This window comes from Hyperoodon ampullatus (genome assembly GCF_949752795.1).
Source record: "Hyperoodon ampullatus genome assembly, chromosome: 13".
Taxonomy (NCBI): Eukaryota; Metazoa; Chordata; class Mammalia; order Artiodactyla; family Ziphiidae; genus Hyperoodon; species Hyperoodon ampullatus.
In genome coordinates this window covers 47,525,078-47,539,235 of record NC_136926.1, presented here as the reverse complement: position 1 = coordinate 47,539,235, position 14,158 = coordinate 47,525,078, and the positions used below count along the sequence as shown (strand labels likewise).

The window sequence follows — 14,158 nt, the reverse complement described above, 5'->3', positions numbered from 1 at the left end:
ACTGGCACATAGCAGGCACTCAGTGAATACAATTATGATGGTATTTCCTCATTTCTAAGACTTGCATTTTCCTCATCTTAAAATTTCTGAAATCTGAATTTATCCATGCCTTCAATTTCCCAAGCTCCTGCAATGTTCCTGTCCTCTTGGATTCTTACATGTTGGGGAGACAGACAAAAGTAGGGTGTGATAAAAGTTGTAAAGAAAATTAAAGCAGGGCCAAGGTAGTAGAGAGATTGAAGACTGTGGGGAGGCTCTCAGAAGAGGTTACATCTGCATAGAGACCGGAATGGGGTGAGGGAGCAAGTCAGGTGGAACCCTGCAAAAGGAATAGCCAGACCAGGAGGTGGGAATGAGAGTGCCATGGTCAAGGTGGTGGTGGTAGAGGGGAGGGATTCAGTGAAGATGGTGTCATGGTGCCGGTTACGTTTCTTGATCTCGTTGCTGGTTACATGGTATGTTCGGTTTGTGAAAATTCAGTAATTCAGTACACTTCACTAAAAAGTTACCAAAATTGATGTGCACCTTAAAGCTGAGGGTTTTTGGAATCTACCTAATAGTTCTGCTGTTTGCATTTTAGAGCATCTATTGCAATAGCCTGTTTTCACAGACACTTAATAAAGACATGATAGACTGAAATATTTGCTCCACATTCATGGTACAAACAACCCAAGAGAGTTGTACCAACATTTTGTCAGTTGTGGAACTGTTTGTTTATTTGACTAAGGAAATAGTTGAGATCTTAACTACTCCTTCCTAAAGTAAGTGATTTGGATGTTTCCTTAGGAATGTGTATCTCACAGCACACATTCTTAATTTAGGACAGTAGTTCTCAGCTGGGGGAGATTCTGTGCACACAAATCCCCCCACCCCTTTCCTGTGACATCCTGTGGTCACCTGGGATATTTGGTAAAGTGTGGGGACATTTTTGCTTATCAAACCAGAGTGCGTGTGTTGGGGGCGGGGGGAAGTAAGTGCTACTGGCATTTACTGGGTAGAGACCAGAGAAGCTGCTCAGCATCCTACAATGCACAGGACAGCCCCTCCCCCAACAAAGCACTATCTGGCTCTAGATGCAAAGTGCCAAGGTTGAGAAACCCTAACTTAGACCATGTTTCTCTGATTGCAAGTTACTGTAATAGCTAGGGTCAAGAAGGTCATGCAAGTTCGGGAGGACCATGGATTTATGTAAATTTCCAAACTGGTAGCATATTGCAGACAATATAAATGGAGAAACTGACACACTCTGTCTTCTGTCCTCCATTCCCACTCCTTCCCACTTCCCTTTGAACATTTTCAGTTCTGTAAGTTTGAGTGATGTCCTGTGGTGATGTTGTAAAAGGATTTCAAGCACTGGAAGGAGGTCTGGACAAGGTGACCATTATGGTTTCTCCCAACTATGAAATCTGTCATTCTTTTTTCTCACAAGGAACTTGGTGATAGAAAAATGTCATGTGTGACATGCCTTTAAGACCGAAGAAGAAACGTGTTTCTAGTCTCTGTAGTCAAAGAAGTAGTATTTTTAGATGAACCAGAAAAATCCTTCAAAAGCTTTCCCAATTTACTGAAGTTTAGAAAAAATTAAAAAAATTTTCTACCGTTAGATCCCATGCATCCTGTAAAAACTGGCCTTCTTGGTAACTGGAAAGAAAATAATTTTCTTTTTTTTGTTTTGGCAGAGCCATCAGGGAAAGTCAAATATCACTGAAAAAATACAATCAATCAATGACTCTTTGTTCCCAAGGTCGGCACTTTTAGAAAAGACTTCCTGCTCTGAAGTCACCTTGATGAGTTCAACAAACAGAATCGTGGAGGACTTACAAGTCAGTGATGACAGGTCTTCCTGGCTAATAGGCTGTCGGCCTGAAGTAGAGGTTTTGAAGCTTTCTTTTGTGATTCTATGAGTCCAAGGTTAGGTGACCCCTTAAACTTTAATATCTCAGACCAATAGATAACTTACTGAAGATGAGATGTAGAGGGTACAAAGTAGTTTAAAATATTGTTTTAACTTTGAGGCATTATAATGGCTTATTGTTTCCATTCAGCCAGAAAGAACTTTAGCCTACTTTAGCAGGGTGGTCAACGGATGATCTTCGGTACCCAAATAGAGGTGACCTAACACATGCCCGCTGTTGCTCTTCAACCTCATGCCCACCACAGACAATCACGGAAAAACCTGTTACTTCTCTTTCCTACTCACCCTTCCAACCACGCAGAATGTTTTAAAATTCTGTTTCTCCCTTTCATTGTACAGAATGCAGAATCAGAAATTGCTCTTAAGGTCCCTGGCTTACACCCAACCCATTCTTAAAGCGTTTCCAGCTTTGGCTAAAATAATTTAAAGGAAATAAAACGAGATAAAATAAAGGTCATGGATGCCACTTGTTTATTTCCTCTGATTACATATCCTGAATTTTCTAATTGTATACACAGAGCTGGTCCTCAGTAGACTCTGTATCCACAAGAAGGTCTGATAAACCTGATGTTAGACTTATGTTAGAATTTCACCTATCATACTATTTTCCTCTGGTCTTTTTTTTTTTTTTTGAAGGAGGTGAGGTAGTCTATAAAATTTCTTAGTTTATGGCTAAACATTATACCATATTTAGAAATTCCCAACTTAAAAATCCAACTTATAAATGACCCATACATAAGTACAATTCCTAGGGCAGCCTCACTCAAGAGCTAGTTTAAACATACATTTGTTTTCATGGCTGCTGTTTAAAAAAACTCAACAACCAAGAAAAGCAATATTTTGAACTTTAATTTTTCAACTCTGAATTTGAATTTTAGATAGTAAAATTATATACTTTAAGTCTGACATAAATTCTATAATTGATCATAAATTCTATAAATTGATCATAATCGTTTGCCTGCTCTTTAGATGTCTGGGCTAATCTTAATGTAATAAATATGATTTGGGGTGAGTCATATTGAAGTTAACTTTAAAGGGGGAGCTATTTTCCTTGGAAACATTTATTGGTGCCAAGAATTTTAAAATACAGAGTTAGCAATGCTGTGCGACACTTGAGTTGTTAGAGCATGTTGTGAACTGTCCTTTCAAGTTGCCTTTTGTGTAATCATGGACAGCTCCTATTTTTAACTTGGCATAGACAAATAAACAGAAGACCAAAAAAAGTCAACATTATTTTATTTAGTCAATTTCCTTGGCCCCTAAAACATTAAAAAAAAAAATCAGAGTTGCTAATAAGTAGCTAAAAGTAGGCTTTTTCATATTTAATCTTCTTTTTCCATTCCCAATTATTTTCTAATAGGGATGTTAATAAACAGTGGTTCTCAAACTTGAGTGGCACATGAATCATCTTGTTGAAACACAAGACTTCTGAGTTTCTGATTCAGTAGGGCTGGGGTGGGATATAAAAATCTATATTCTAACAAGTTTCCGGGTAATGCTCATGCTGCTGGTCCAGAGACCCCACTTTTGTAAACAATTGTGTAAAATCACAGAGTAGCAAAGGAAAGGGAAGGAGAGCCTGCATAATTCATAGACTGGAGAATTAGCCCTTAATTACAGAGATGTGTGAAATGATACATTCCAAATAAGGAAATTCAGCAACTGAGTTATTCCCATCGCCAGAAGATTTTCCACTTTAAAAGTAGTAATCAACTACAATAAAATTGCTTTAAACAGTGTTTTCTCCTGGTTCATATCTCTTCTTCTAGCTGAAGATTTACTGATCCTGAGCATTTATCATTTTTGAAATATTTTACCATTTTATTGGTGTTTTCTATAATTGCTACAAATGCTTTTGGAATTAGGCAAAATACAAGCAAATCTGTAAAATATATCTTTTCAGATACATCTACATAATACATAATTTCTTAAACAAAAATGATGGGCTGTTTCCACCCTTTTGTTGCAATATATTCCTGAAAATTACATTAAAATACAGAATGAAGAAAACCAGATTTCTTCCCCCCCCAGAAGCTTAAGAAAACCAAGAACTTCAAATTGTCCTTTTTCATCACTAGCTGGCACTGTCCTGTCAGTAAGTCAAACTGCAGGAACTACTAGAAACTGACCAACAATTGACTCCAAGGTCCAAAGTGGAAAACAGGCATTTTCAATTGGCTTCAAATAAGTGGACTGGCAAAACTGAACAGTGAAAAATCAATGGTTTTAGAAAGTTGTTTAGAATACTTCTGCAGGACTGTGCAATTAGGCAAATTTCAATGTACATTTCTTCTCCTTTTTTTCCCTTTCTAGAATGATTCTATCTTGTAATGAAACTGAACCAATTATCTAGTTCCAGAAGTTCAGGCCTTACGTATGACTAACTATAGAAAACTGCTTGTAAAGGAGGTCACAGTGATGCCTTTGGATTGACAGAGAGGCATTTGGTGTCGGGGGACTTGGGTTCTACCCAGATTCATCCATTAATAACATTCAGTAAATCCAGTTACTGGCACACAGTGGGTGCTCAAAAATGTCAAATTAGTTTCCCTACATTCTCCTTTCCCCCACTGTAGGCTTCATGATAGTGGGTGGGACAGCTCACAAGCATCTAGAAGGCTGTTTGGCATATAGCGAAAGCACACCTAGTAACTGCCGAAATGTGTTAAAGGTCAAACAAAAACTTACCACCCACACCATCTGAGCGTTAAATGTTTCTTCTAAACAAATGAAATTCAGATTATTATCCCACCTTTTTCCAAACATAGAAAGATACATTAGCTTTTAGGTTTTTAAAGGATTCTTCTGTGTCTAAGGCATTGAGCTAGTATAGATAAATGGTACGTAGATCCTGTTCCAAAGAAGTTTAGCAGGAGAGATAAAGTGTACATAAATTACTATAACAGAGGTAGAAAAAATTCATTGTGTGAAAGGCAGCTGCAAAAGCAGTTCTGGGGAGCTCAGAAAAGGCAGAAATGACCTCCTTCTGGAGAAATCAGGAGAGGTTTAGGTGTGGGAGCAGATGGGAGGCGGAAGGAAATGATCTGCTTTAAAGACCGCACCGGCCAGAACTTGCAGAGGGAGGGCAAAGAACAGGAAGGCGTGCAATTTGACACCTAGACCGTGTGTCGGTAGTGAGTAGAAAATAAGGACACAAAGTTGTGCTAAGGATCTTCACTGATCCTATAAGGATCAGCTTCTGATGACGGATACTATGCCCCCAGAGCTTCGGAGAGATTTTTTTTTGGCAGTGCTCCACGACGAGAGGTAGGAGACGGTTTGAAGTTTAAATAAGCCAGAGCAGATGTGATGAGGGCCCGTAATAGGGTAATGGCACCGGGATGGGTGGGTGGAGGCAACAGTCTTTATGGGGACGACGTTAGCGCTTGGCAGTGCCCTGCGTGTGGAGGATAGGGGAAGGGATCAGAGGCTGAGTAGTTAGAAGGATGCATTCTCAGAGCACGAACTGTAGAAATGCTAAGCTAGAATCCTGAGGAAACGCTCTGCGCAGGGAGGAGGCAGCAGGCTCGAGAGTAGGGCGCTGCGGCTCAAGGGGCAGGGCTTACCGCGCGGTCCCAGGGGCGCGCGCCTCAGCCACCGCTGTTACCGGCCACGCCCTGCCTCCCCCATGTACATCCTGTGCCTCCTGGTGATGTGAGTACAGCATAACCTCCTGTGCCTTTCACCACCGCAGCCTCCCGGAGGTGAAAGGACCCCCCAGCAGAGTACTATGGAAGCAAAGGAAGGAGATATTTGAAAGAAGAGCCGATCGACAGTGTTAGAACAAGATGACGATTGAGCTAGGCGCCCTGCCCCATTTCCCAGTTAGCACTTTTGGGGTGTAAGGAGAGTGGATCTCCAACATGAGGGAGTTTATGGGCCACTTATTTGTGTATTTTTAGTTTGTATCGTAGGGAACTTGAAAGAGTAGTGGGATGGAGGTATTTTAGAATAGGGGAAATGGGACCTCTTTCTTCTCGTCTCCGCCCAAACCTGCCTTCCCATTCCATCAGCCAGGAGGCACCTGCTAGACTGATGAAAGGAATTCCCATGAAGGTGCGATTTTGAGGTAAGACCTAGAAAAGTGTTTGGCACAGAGTAGGTGCTCAATAATACTTGCTGAATAAATGAATGTATCAAGGCTTAATCAACTGAGAGGATATTTGCATTTTAAAAAGACAGAGGTAAGTAAGATGAATCCCTGATTAGAATCTCACTATTTGCCTATCACCATTTCTCAGCGGGGGAGCTATCGGCATTTCTGATAGGAAAAGTCTTCCTGAGTGGCCAATTTTTTCTTGAAGGTTCGGTTCTTGCTGGAGGTTTAGCCACCCTGCATTTGGAGTACTAAATGCCAGTAGCATCCTGCACCTTGTGACAATCAAAATGCCCCTTTCACACCCTTCCCACCCCCCACCCCCAGCCCCGACATTTTCTTGAGAACCCTTGTTCCCAAACCAACCCTCCTGCCAGGCTGCACCCTCCCTCCACAGGACTGTCTGGGCTTTTCTGCCGTCTCTGATCACAGCATCCCAAATTCTGGAAGTTTTTTTTTTTTAACAATGAGGCAAAATTGTACCCAGTCGACTACCATCTCTTCTTTCTTTCTCCACCCCTTCCTGACCAACTCAACTAACATTCAGCTTTTCATTTTCTTTATGATTTGAACACCTCCCTAAAAACACTCACTTGTCAATTAAGCCTTCTGTGGCTTCCCTTGGTATCAAGAAGGCTACAGACACCTTTCAGCATGTCGTTCTGCTCTGCATACTGTGTTCCAGCTACATGGACTCTTTCTGTTTTTTCAAGGAACCATGCATCCTTGTCTTCAGGCCTTTGCATATGCGCTTCTCTCTACCTAGTACATTCTTCCCCCTCTTTCTCTTCATATCATCTCATTAATTTATAATTATTCTCAGGTCTTAGCTGGGATGCTCAGTGCTGGAGCTCCTTCTGTAGGCTCCATGGCACTGTGTGTTCTTTTATCATTACTCTTCTTACCATCACCCGTTTGGAATTTAGCCATTTACTTGTTTACTAGACTGTAAGCACCATGAGGGCAGAACCCACCTGACTTTTTACTGGTCTCCCAATGTCTACAGCACACGGTTTAGAATTGAGCAGGGAATCACTAAATAGTGGTCATATGGGGTTAGTTCCTACCTAGTTTATATTCTTGTGGGCATCATTCATCTTACCATTAGACTATGGTACAAATCCTGGTGTTCCAGCTTCCTTCACCCTAATCATCAAGCTTTGCATATGATAAAAATCTCAATAAATTTTAAAATAATTAGAAGTAAACAAAAAGAGTGCAATGTCATATGTGGTATACATCTGAAACTTTAAGATAAACTTAACTGAGAAAACAATCTTTCATCATATGTGGACTGTATGTTTGAAAAGTGTTATCAGCTGTTAAAATCTGTGGCACAATGAAAGAGAAAAAAAGCTGTGATTGAGAAATGCTAAAACTGATCTAAAGCTCATTTATAATTTCAATTAAGCTTTCTGACTTTTACTGCAATTTGGCGGTTTTAAAAATATGAACCCCTATTCAATGTGTAATTTCTTTTCCATATAAATATTTGTATGCTTCATTCATGAATAAACTATTTTGCAAAATTTAGATTGGTCATTCTCTCACACCTGTCTAATTATTAGATTAACTGGGAAGTTTCTATCGATATACATTTCTGGACTTTAACCTTGGAGATTTTAATTTAGTTCATCAGGTATTTCTAATGATCAGGGAGAATGTAAATGAAATTAATGCTCATGTCTTTTTGTAAAGTACTTTCCCCTAAGTTTATAATTAAAGAAACTTCTGTTAAGAGTTGCCATTTCCCCATTACCTATTAATTTTTTAGAAACAAAAACAAATGTGAAATCATACATTTCTAAAATCCCTGAATAGAACTGATTATTCTTATAAGCTTCAATATTTACCATCTCACTTATACTTGAGTTTATTCTAAAATCTGCTATCCACTAGCATATTAGAACCTTAAGTATAACTCCAAAGTTGTTGATACTTTATAGTTGAACCTACTTGTTATGGGTTGAATTTTGTCTCTCAAAAGAAGATATATTGAAGTCCTAACCCCCAGTACCTCCGAATCTGACCTTACTTGGAAACAGGGTCTTTGCAGATTTAACCAAGTTGATGTCATTAGTGTGAGCCCTGATCCAACAGGACCAGTGTTTTTATAAAAAAGGGAAATCTGGACACAGACTCAGACATGCACAGAGCGAAGTCGGTATGAAGAGAAGGAAGAATGTCACGTGAAGACAGAGGACTGGAGTGTGCACCGACAAGGCAAGGAATCCTAGAGATTGGTGGTCAACCACCCAACCCCAGGAAGAGGCAAGGAAGGAAACCTGTAGGTTTCAGCCCACACCTTAATTTCAGACTTCTGGCATCTAGAACTGTGAGAAAATAAATTTCTGTTTTAAGCCACCCAGTTTTTGGTACTTTGTTATAGCAACCCTAACAAACTAACATATTAGTAGACACAACCGTTCACAGTATAATTTGCTCCCACTTAATCTTTAAAATGTAGTTTGATTTTGAAGGACAAGCTTAATGTCAAAGGCAAAACGGAGGCAACCACCAGAAAATCTCTTCAAGTGCCCTCTTTAGCAGGGTGTTGAAGCCTGTGGACCTCTTCTCAGAATAATGTTTTTAAATTTATAAAATAAAAAACATCGAATTATGAATGAACTCAATTATATTGAAATAGTTATCAGAATTATTTAAAAAACACCAATTTGTGATGCAGTCATGTCATGTACTTCATTATCAACATGTTAAGTAATAAAATAGGGCTTCCCTGGTGGCGCAATGGTTGAGAGTCCGCCTGCCAATGCAGGGGACACGGGTTCGTGCCCCGGTCCGGGAGGATCCCACATGCCGTGGAGCGACTGGGCCCGTGAGCCATGGCCGCTGAGCCTGCGCGTCCGGAGCCTGTGCTCCGCAACGGGAGAGGCCACAACAGTGAGAGGCCCGCGTACCACAAAAACAAACAAACAAACAAAAAATAATAAAATAAAATATAGTAGAAAGTCTATTAATGATGAGAAAAATGGTATTTTAAGATACCTATAGTATTATGTGAAAATATCTATGAATTCTATTGTCTAAACTCACAAGTACTGCTATGCTATTGCAGTGTCTTTCCTACACATAATTTAAAGAAATGTTACATTTCAGTTAAACATTAGTGAGAACAGGTATGTCATTTATTCCCAGCCATGTCTAAGGACCTTCTGAATTCTATCTATGGACCATTTGGGAGTCGGTAAATCCCAGGTAAAGAACTCTTGGTGAGGAAAGGTTCTCTGACTTTATTTACAATATTACCTCTATTTCCCATTTTGATAGAGTTGGGCTCTATCTGTGTGATAGCTATGTGGGTGCCACTCAACATCTCGCTTCTGGTTTATCTCCCTGAACTTCAGAGGAAACCTAGAGACCACATATCATAGACTCCCAGCAGCTAAGGTTCTGAATGTGATTTAGGTTCAACAACCAGCATCTACATGAGATGTGAAAGAAGGAAGTGAAGCAGAAGCTACGTGTCTGCTGTTCTTGCTGGCAAGCATAGAGGAGAATGGAGCTGGGTTTTTGCAGCTATCTTACTCTGGGCTCTAGTGTTCATCTAGTAGATTCCGTACTAGATTCATGGGTACCAAGATGCAGAGTCCTGGCACATTTCGTTGGTATGCATCCTAGCAAACGTGGCATGGTTCTGGAGCTAGCAAAAGTAGCACCCTGATCATGGCCGTTTCCACACTGCCGGGTGGCAGTGTTGGCTCCTGATCACAGGAGAGGCAGCAGCTCCCTAAGTGCTTAGGCTCTGCTGGACGGATGGCTTTCAAGTCACTGACAGCTCAAAATGGAGTTTCCTCAGTCCTTGCCACACGGATGCAATCAACACAATACCCTGAAATAAATATCTTCCTGCTTTAACTAGCTGGAGTGAATTCTGTGATCTACAACTGAACTCTGACCCGTATGCACTACAATTTCTATTACCTTCTATAAAAGAGCTGTGTCCTGGAGAAGTACTTCTGTCAGCATAGCTGCTTTCAAATATTCTTCACTAAAATCTAAACTTCCAACTTCAAACACATCAGTGGGCAAAATGCCCACTGTTCTTTGACCAAAAATAAACATACTCAAATTTATATCATGCAAAGTATTGCAGAAAATACAAAGAAGTGTCCAAGAATTTTGCTTATTCAGTTAGTTATAATCACTTTTTAAAGGAGCAATCACTGCTCAATAAAGTAAAAATACTGAATTGCTAAAGTAAAAATTATGCCTAAATTATATACTTATTTCTCTGTAAATGTACTTGAATTGGCCTGCTTGCTATATCATTTGAGAACAAAGGCAATTTCTTTTCTAGGATTTAATATTTAACCCTCAAACTAAGCTAGGTGCTATGCTAGTTTTGTAATCTCCTTAGTCAGGAAGTACCATGATGAGGGAACTAGTTGCTTGGCTACTCTGGAGGCCAAAAAGGAAACCACAAATTATCTTTGAAAAGTTTTATTAACAAAATAAACTTGAATTGAAAATTACCTCAATGACTTAGGCAAAATGGATAAAAAGCATGAAAATTAACTGGTGTGCCAAAGGTCCGCAGGTCCTAAATAGCACGCAAGTGAGATATCACTGAAATCCCTAGATTTCATTAGTCATGTTTCTTCCTGTGTGAGATATAGGAAAAAAAATATTTTCCCTCTTTCATTGTAATTCTGGGATAGAGAGAAGGCAATCTTTTGGAAGTTAGCGCTTTCAATACAGAGAAGGTACTTGTACTTTTTATTTTCACCATTATATAAGAAAGCAGTATGATTTTGTACCTAATCTCTGTGAACATACATTTGTTAAGTCTCTGGAAGGTGAATGCACGCCTATATGAACAGGATAACTGTCACTTTATCAAAACCCATCTAGCAAACCCTTATAAAGCAGATACATTTCTTAATTTTGTACAATTCCTTTAACAAACATATTTAAAAACCCATCTGAATGTAGAAGCCAGGCATAAGAAATGCAGATCGAGAGACGGAACACTGTTTGCCAGTTCCTTTAAGAACCTCTGAAAATCCCGTTTGACTGTGGCGCTGCATATCGATTTTGTGTAATCTTTTAAAATGAAAAAAATCTTAAAACTATTACATATGTTCATTACCTTTAATACTAGGCGACTGTTTTAAAACACCAACTTTGGGAACTTTAAGTTCAGACTATATGTGGGTGATTTCAAAAGTAACGTGGCTTTTACCAAAAAAATTCACTTTGTAAAATACATTAAAGAAACTATTTGGGGCCCTTTCCTGCAGTCTAGGAATACAGGTGTTTCCCCAGGTCACTGCCGCGCCCGGGTGGCGGGAGCCCGGGGAAGGAGGCGCGGCCGCTGCTCCCACCGCCTCCATGTTGCCGTCTGAGGAGACTCCGGACAAAGCCCTCGACCTCCAGGAAAGGTGTACCCGCTCCAGGGCTCACTACACCCGCGGATCGCAGGTACAGAAATGCGCCAGGGCTTGTGCGTGGCGGCAAGAAAAACGGAACTTCAGCCAGCTTCCCACGCCCGCTCCTTCCCAGCGGAGCCGCAGGGTCCGCGCTCGCCGCCGCCTGCTCGGCCCTTTCCCACCTCGGGGCACAAAGAGGGAGCGCCGGGCGGGCCGATCCTTGCCCGGCGGAAGCGGGCAGGTCGGGGCGCGGGCTGGGCGCCCGCAGCTGCCCAGGCCCGCCCGAGGCTCCGCGCCCCTGCTCCCCGCACTTACCAGGAGAAGCAGCAGCGCACCCCCCGCGCCCAGCGCCATCGCGTCGCAGCCTCCGTCTCGGGCCGCCAGCACCCCTCGGCGCCGCCGGCTCCCCGCGTCCCAGTGCGCGCGCGCGCGGCCGCTCCTCCCCGGCGTCCCCGCCCCGAGGGTCCCCTCTCCCGCGGCGGCCGTGCGGCCCTGCCCAAAGGCGCGGTTCCAGGTGTGGCCTCCGCGAGAAAATGGAGCCCGGAGCCGGGAGCCCGGAGCCCGGAGCCCGGAGCCCGGCCGAGCTGCTCGCGCTGAGGTGGGACCTGCGTGGAGGAGGGAGGCGCACGGTGGACTCCCGCCCCCCGCCGCACACGCACCTGGAGCCGTGACGTCCCCGGCTTGGGGACTTGGAGTGGCAGGCCCCGCCCTGCCATCCTCCCCTCCCCGCCCCGCTCTTCGCCGGAGGGTGGCCCGGCTCTGCAGCAGAGGCCCGCGACGGCCAGTGAGCCGGCCCGGCCGCCCGAGGCCTCCGGAAGGTCCAGCGCTTTGTAACTGTGCGCGAGGCCCAGGTGGCGCGGAGGAGAAAGACGAGTGACGCCCGGACCCGCGTCCTCACCGCGGCCGGGTGCGTGTGGCCCGCTCTCCGGGAGCGAAGGTTCTGGAGCAGGATTTCGGGTGGTTATCTCCGCGAAGGCTTCTCACCTCTTCCCCTGGCCCCTTCAGTGCTTCCCACAGGTTTGCCGCTTGTCTGGCTCAGGGAGAAGCGGTTATTAGAAGAATCACACATGATCCAAATGGACAGTTCTTCGGCCCCTTGTTAACTAGCCTCGACTGGGAGAAAACTCTAGAGGGGTTCAGGGAAACATATACGCTTCGGTATGATTTACAGAATCTCTTACACAAAGCGTCACTAGAGGTCAGAATCCTCTCTGCAATAGTTACTTAGCTGTGTGACCTGGACAACCTCTCTGTGCCTCAGTTTCCAGATCTGTCAAATGGCATTAACGGCATCCAACAAATAGGACTGTTGTGAAGATTAAATCAGAAAATCTATATGATGCGTTCTGTAGTGTCTAGCACATCCGGGTTCAACAAATGGTGGTGGTGGTATTATTTTTGCAAGTGTAAATATTAAGTTGGATTCTTCTCGATAAAACAGAAACTCTAGAATCAGCAACAGATTAGGAAACTTCTAAGAAAGGCTAATTATTGACAATGAAGTATTGGAAGAGCCTATAAAAGTATAAAGGGTTGATTTGCTACTAGAACGAGACATTTGACATCAGAGTTGGCCAAAATAGCAGAGTTCCTTTTGTGGTTAAAAGTTCCCTCCCCCAGTATCTCCTACCCTTCTTTCCCCAGTTCTAATCTTGCCACTTTTCCAGATCCAGTACAATGGCCATCTCTGCCTTAGTCCCTTTCTTCCTAAGCTGCCAGGGACCACTCCCTCTTTGAGCTGAGAACCACATTTTCCTCTGTTTAGGGAGTAAATGCAGAGTGACTTTTCTCATAGTGTTACTTAAGTATCAGTGGCTAAACTGAGGACTAAGTATCCAGGAGGAGTGTCTGCTTAGTTTCCCACTCTTTCCAGTGACTAGAACAGTGCAGAGTACCATGATGGACTCTCAATAAACGTTGGTTACGTAGCTGAGTCAGGAGGGAAGAATGTCTTCTAGTTTCCACTCATTTCTCTTGAATTAGGTGTGGTTGGTAGCACCCTTGGTGATAATTCTCATTCCTCATCACTGCTGGGAAAGCTACTAATTAAACAAGGCAGCCTTTACCAAAACACTCACAAATCATCCCTGGAAACTATACATAAGTCCTACCTAAAATTAGTGCTCTTGCAACTGACTCCTATAGGCAAGTATTTATGCCTCATTATCTAGAGTTTGATCTCTGTTTAGTAATGAAGATAATTGTAGATTCCAGAATGAGAAAAGCTAATGCAAATTTTATTTCTGTTGGAGTATTTACTCTCCCCTGGAGGCCGTCAAAGGCAGTTTCAGGAAAGTATTCCTCTATAAGACATTTATTGTAAGGCTTTGAGAGAAGGTGTCAATGCGTGTACAATCCAATGCCATAGTATGTCATTCTTGAATTAGTTCCTCTTTAAAAATTCTGAAACTTATGACTCAGTGAGTTGAAGGGACTTGTTGGAAGTCAGATCATACACAGCTAGTTCTCTAGCTCCTGACTTTTTTCTGCTGGCATGAGAGTCAATCTCTTTCATAAATCTCTTTGCACAAGAACAAATGCCATTCCCAATGAAGTGCTGATTGCTTTAAAATGAAGTGTTAACAAGATGTGAAAGGTTTAACTTGCAGGTTTTTCCCCCTAAATTAGTTGAACATTATGGTAAATGTACTTTTAAGACATGTACTTATAATGCATCTGTTAAAAAACGTACTTTGTGCAAATAATTAGCTTTAACATCTAGATATATTCAAAATATCTATCTGGGTTATGTTTCCC

General features: G+C 42.3%; 1 protein-coding gene across 1 annotated transcript in view; it reads right to left on the bottom strand.

The window, feature by feature from the left end:
- DSG2 (desmoglein 2) overlaps positions 1-11,755 on the bottom strand; it is a gene marked incomplete at both ends in the record, with an annotated part of 46,646 nt that extends 34,891 nt beyond the window's left edge. The window contains one exon of the mRNA XM_079718257.1: positions 11,717-11,755. Coding sequence (XP_079574383.1) covers positions 11,717-11,755 — 39 coding nt within the window. The remainder of the gene's footprint in view (positions 1-11,716) is intronic.
- Between the last annotated feature and the right edge of the window lie 2,403 nt (positions 11,756-14,158).